The sequence below is a fragment of the Sinocyclocheilus grahami genome, unplaced genomic scaffold (assembly GCF_001515645.1).
Source record: "Sinocyclocheilus grahami isolate Dianchi unplaced genomic scaffold, SAMN03320097.WGS_v1.1 scaffold343.1, whole genome shotgun sequence".
In the NCBI taxonomy this organism is placed as follows: domain Eukaryota; kingdom Metazoa; phylum Chordata; class Actinopteri; order Cypriniformes; family Cyprinidae; genus Sinocyclocheilus; species Sinocyclocheilus grahami.
In genome coordinates, this window is record NW_015505522.1 from 174304 (window position 1) to 179284 (window position 4981).

General features: G+C 44.7%; 1 protein-coding gene across 1 annotated transcript; it reads right to left on the reverse strand.

The window, feature by feature from the left end:
- Nucleotides 1–496: 496 nt before the first annotated feature.
- On the reverse strand, nt 497–2957 carry LOC107603236 (interferon regulatory factor 1-like). Its single transcript, XM_016295978.1, has 9 exons — nt 2850–2957; nt 2315–2405; nt 2127–2226; nt 1839–2047; nt 1666–1747; nt 1474–1581; nt 1353–1381; nt 1111–1240; nt 497–1018 (listed from the first exon to the last, which is right to left on the reverse strand). The coding sequence occupies exons 2-9, from the start codon at nt 2399–2401 to the stop codon at nt 897–899; spliced, it is 867 nt and encodes a 288-aa protein (XP_016151464.1). The 5' UTR covers nt 2402–2405; nt 2850–2957; the 3' UTR covers nt 497–896.
- Nucleotides 2958–4981: the final 2024 nt, after the last annotated feature.

Below are 4981 nucleotides of genomic sequence, written 5' to 3' on the forward strand. Positions count from 1 at the left end.
ACCATCACTTCAGGAGATTAAACCTCCAGAGTTGCATGAATCCTTTGTGATAACATCAGCTAAATATCTATCTTATTTTGCGTTCTGCAGGTGATTTTATGTGAGGCTGTGCACATGACGAGAGGATTGTTATTTTGTGTGAACTGTCTCTTTAAAGAGACTACAGTCTGCACTGTAAAAAGTGGCTTAAAGGATTATTTCTACCTGATTTAGCCCATGAATATTAAGTTTGCATAAATCAGTGTATCTAGGTTGATTCATTGATGTTAAATAATATATTACATTTACATGTTTTTCAGTTTGTGTTTGCAATGACTTGAACCATCTATTTTTATAACAATATGTTCTTTTATTAATTTTTGGCTCTTCAGACTAAATGAAAATGAGAAATGGTGCTTGGAATAAAACAAGTTTAATTTAAACAACAAAGGCAAAATCTCTCTCTCAGAAAAGCATAACACGAACAACAGCAAATAAATTCATTTAGTTTTTTATTACAAATAAATATTTACAGTATGTACAGTGTAGAACCCCTTCCCAAACTCTCATCTGATAAATGTGTAAAATGAATATATATATATACCCTATCGGTGAGGAAACCCCTGCCATGATGAGCACATAACGGAGTCGCTCCAGTTCACATTACATGAGGTTGCACGGTCACAGAGCTGCACAAGAGGAGCGAAAGCCATGAGCCAGCGTCTAGTTTCACTTCTGGAAGATCCTAGAGAGAAAACGTTTCTGAAGAGCACCCGTCTGTCCCACGAGGATCAGCAGAATCCAGACGTATGAACGAACGAGAAATATGAGGTATGAGCCATTGTGTGGATCGGAGTCCATTGTCCATGAGTGAGAAGATGTGCGTGAGACAGAGTCCGAGGAGCGAGGCGGCGCTCTCAGAGAGGACACATGGTCTGTGGCATGGAGCTGCTGTTCATTAGCTCGGTGTAGGTGCAGAGAGAGTCGTCACGCAGGTCTGGGGTCAGTTCAGTGTAGAGCCGGAACTCCAGCTCCTCTCCTGCAGCAACAGGACAGAGAAACACACGTGAGATCCTGCTCAGCTCAGAACAGACACCAGACACTCGTCTACAGCGCTCACGCAACATTTACCTGAGCTTTCGCTCCACTGGCTCTCTGGACTCAGAGATTCTGTTGTGCCTGCTTCATTGGCCAGGAACCCCTTTGTAAAGAAATTGCTCTGCAGCCACTGCGTGCTGTCATGTTCCAATTGCCGTGAGATCTGCAAGAGCAAAACACAGAACTTGTAAGCCTGGCTTTTGCTTGTTCTTTGATTACGGGGTATTCCTGTCAATGAAAAAGCACAATGCACAAAGAGCAAAGGTCACACTCACCTCAATGATGGCTTCGTTCTCCTCCAGGTCTGCGGGCGGAAAGATGGAGAAAACACAAGGTGAGTTTGAGCCAGTGATCAGTGATAGAGACACAGGGGAAGCGAGGCGAGAGCTCTGTTACCTGTGGAGTGCACCGGAGACACCTGGAACTTGCTGATGTACAGGTCTTCAGGACAGTCTGCGATTTCCACCTCGTATGCAGGGGTGTCTTTGGAGGGGCTGGCGGTGCCTTCGGGGAAAAGACACACGTGATGAGCATCACACTCTTGTGAACATCTAGCTCTGATAGAAAGTCAAATCTGAGAAGCCTTACTTAGATTGACGGTGCTGTTGATGGTGTTCTCCTGGGTCATTTCTGAGTGCATCTCGTAAACGTCGGCATCCTCCATCTTGATCTGAACACACAAACACACGTCTTTAATGCTGCGATCTGGATGCACGCCAAATCCAAGCACCTGCGCTGCAGACTCGCTGGCACACGCTTACCTTGCGTTTGCGGCTGTCGCGGCTCTTGCATCTCTTGACTTTCTTCTTGGCGACGGCGGCCAGCATGCGGTAGACTCTCACCGCGCCGCAGCCTTTGTTGATGCTCTTGTCCTTCACCTCTTCGATGTCGGGGAGCGAGTTCATGGCACAGCGGAAGTTGGCTTTCCAGGTTTTGGGGTCAGGCTGGGTCACTCCCTCCTTGTATTTACCTGAGGAACACAAGCAGCAGTGTGAGCGCACCTGTGGTGGACTGTGAGCTCAGTCGTGTGTGCTCGAGCGATCGCTCACCTGTGTGAATGGCCCACTGCTTGAACAGACAGGCGTCTTTATCCACCTGCCAGCCGTGCCGAGCCGCGTGTTTCCACGGGATGGAGAACATGCTCTCCTCCTGAAAGCATTGCAGATCCATTAGAACACTGCTGCTGTCTCCAGATGGTTATCTGGATGGTTGTGAGTAGATGATGATATTTCTTTACCTTGTTGACCCACATGAGTCCAGCGATGGTGTTGGAGTCGATTTTGCCCTCCAGCCAGGGTCGCATGCGCATTCGGGACACAGGCATGTTTCTGTAGAAGCAGACAGAAGCTGGTTTACTCGCTGTGCATCTGGAGGGAGGCGCTTTGACAAGTTCATGACCAGGAAACGGCACTTTGTCTTTCTTCTCTGAGAAATTCCACTGTGCAAAATTCTCAATCTTTACTAAATATTTATTTTATGATGTATTCATGTGGTTTGTTCAGTTAGTTTTTACATCTAAGCAAAGATGCATCTACAAAATACATCAAAGCAAAATGAAAAAGTTACTTTTGATGCTGTTGTTGTTTTTGCAACATTGTTGCTGCGTGTTGCTGTAACTTGCATTCATTACTAACAGTCGAATTAGTCTATCACATGATTTATTTAACCAGAAAAACAACACGCGTCTACAACTGAAGCGAAGCCTTTCTAAGCATAAATGCAATAATAATATTCAATGCAATAAAACTTTTCATATTATCAAAGGCACTTACAGTATAATCAAATGTTGTATCCAAATGAGAAAAACTGCAAAAAGAGTAAGTCCTGTAAAGGCGTGAATCCACTCTAAGAAGTGCAGCTGAAGTTCTGTCTAGATCAGCTCGCGCTTACTGTACGGAGGAGGCGGCGGCGCTCGGTATATATAGCGCTGGCGGGGATTTTTCCCGGTGAGCCTCCCGCGCATGCGCACAGAGCAGCCGCTCTACTACCCGAGCAGGCTGATTTCCGAGAAATCATGCAGTTATGAGATAGAAGGGCTACGTGCGGAAGACAATTCAGTTTGGATAAACACACACACACACACCCTCAACATGACACCACAGAATATCACACACACACACACACACACACACACACACACACACACACACACACAATCATATTCATGTGTTATTGCCACGATTATCAACAATTCACAACAACAACAACAACAATAATAGGTTGACAGAATTAACCCCTAACAATAATAATAACAATAGTAATAATGATAATAATAGATGTTGTTGTTAATTATAGCATTCACTTCCACTCACTTCACATAAATAGGGTGAATTCAGGTAAACTGTACACTAATCTGAATGAACCCTGTGTCGCATCATGCATCTCCTCAGTGCGAGTAAATCTGACACCAGAAGCAATGTTTAGTCCATGCAAGCATTTACCCGCTGTTAATGTCAATACAGCGAGTGCGTCTGCTTTCTACAGTGAGTTATATGAGTGTGTTACGAACACAGAATAAAGTGCATAGTGTCAGGGTTCAGCTCGCGAGAGCAGTCGGTGTGTCTGACCCAGAGCAATAATAACGCTGGGGGGCGTTACTGTAGAGTTACTGTAGAGCCCGCGTTATAAAGAAACTCAGCTGATGACAGTCCAGCGATCATGCGCGAGCTCTGGCATTTTAGGTTTCGGGATCCGTGATTCTGCTGAAGGAATGAGCCTCGAGCGCTAAAGGCGTGCGTGTCTTTTGTTTGTTTGTGTTTAAAACAGTAATGTGTTGTTTGCTGTCAGAAAACGCGTTTTAGGGGCATTTGACGCAGCTGTCAGACTGACCCACAAGCACACAGCGCGAGCGCATGATGAAGATGATGATGAAGGGGATGTAATCCCGCCGCTGGCAGCAGGGGGCGTGGCGCGCGGAGGCGGTGTTTTCCCGCGGAGTTTCTGCTCCGTGAATTCCTGGGTTTTTCCAAGGATCCTCCTGCGATATTCCCCTCGAAACCCGAGCCTCCGCGGATGCACAGGTCTCCAGAGAGGATCTGGACCAGACTGATGCTATCAGACTGCTTTTTAACTTTGTTTATTTTAATGCTTTATTGTCAACAGTAGCATGCATAATGCCATATCCCACTGCATAACAAAGAACATTTCACATGCATCACCAAAGAGAGGGTACATGTGCATCAGTTTACAAACAAATATACTGCACATATTTTACATTTCCATCGGATGTTACAATGCAGTGTTAATACAGAAAATGTACTTGTAAGTAAAAGTAAGCACCATAAAGAACATTTTTTAAATGTGAAAATGTAAAAAAAAAAAAAAGCATATATTAACCGTTTTATTTGCTTTACTATTTTTAGATTTTGACTTCACATCTATATACATTTTAATCTCTTTTTCAAGCACTATACAAATAGGTTTGTCCTTTGTAAACTTGCATTTATGGATGTGAAATTTACATTAAAATAAAATGTATAATAAAACAAACATCCTTTAAAGGCACAATATGTAATTTTCACAGCTAGAGGGCGTGTATTCAAAACAAACAAAGAGACAAAGGCGTAGTCTGATGACGGCGTGATTGAGTGTGGAATCATGGGTCTTCATCCCCACAGCCGATGCAATCCGACGGGACTCGGGCAGAAATCATGTTCATGGATGAGCTAATGATTTATTAACGTAGTAGAATGAAGCAGGGTGAGGCTGAAAGCCGTCGAAGCGAAACGAGGCGCTGAAAGTGTGCGACACACGGCTGGAAACAGCGGAGCTTTTATTATGCCACAGTCGAGCGCTTCGCTGCTTCCGGTCGTGTGTATGTGGGGTAAAGCAGCGGGGCTTTTATTATGCCACAGTCGAGCACTTCCACTGCTTCCGGTCGTGCGTATGTGGGGTAAAGCAGCGG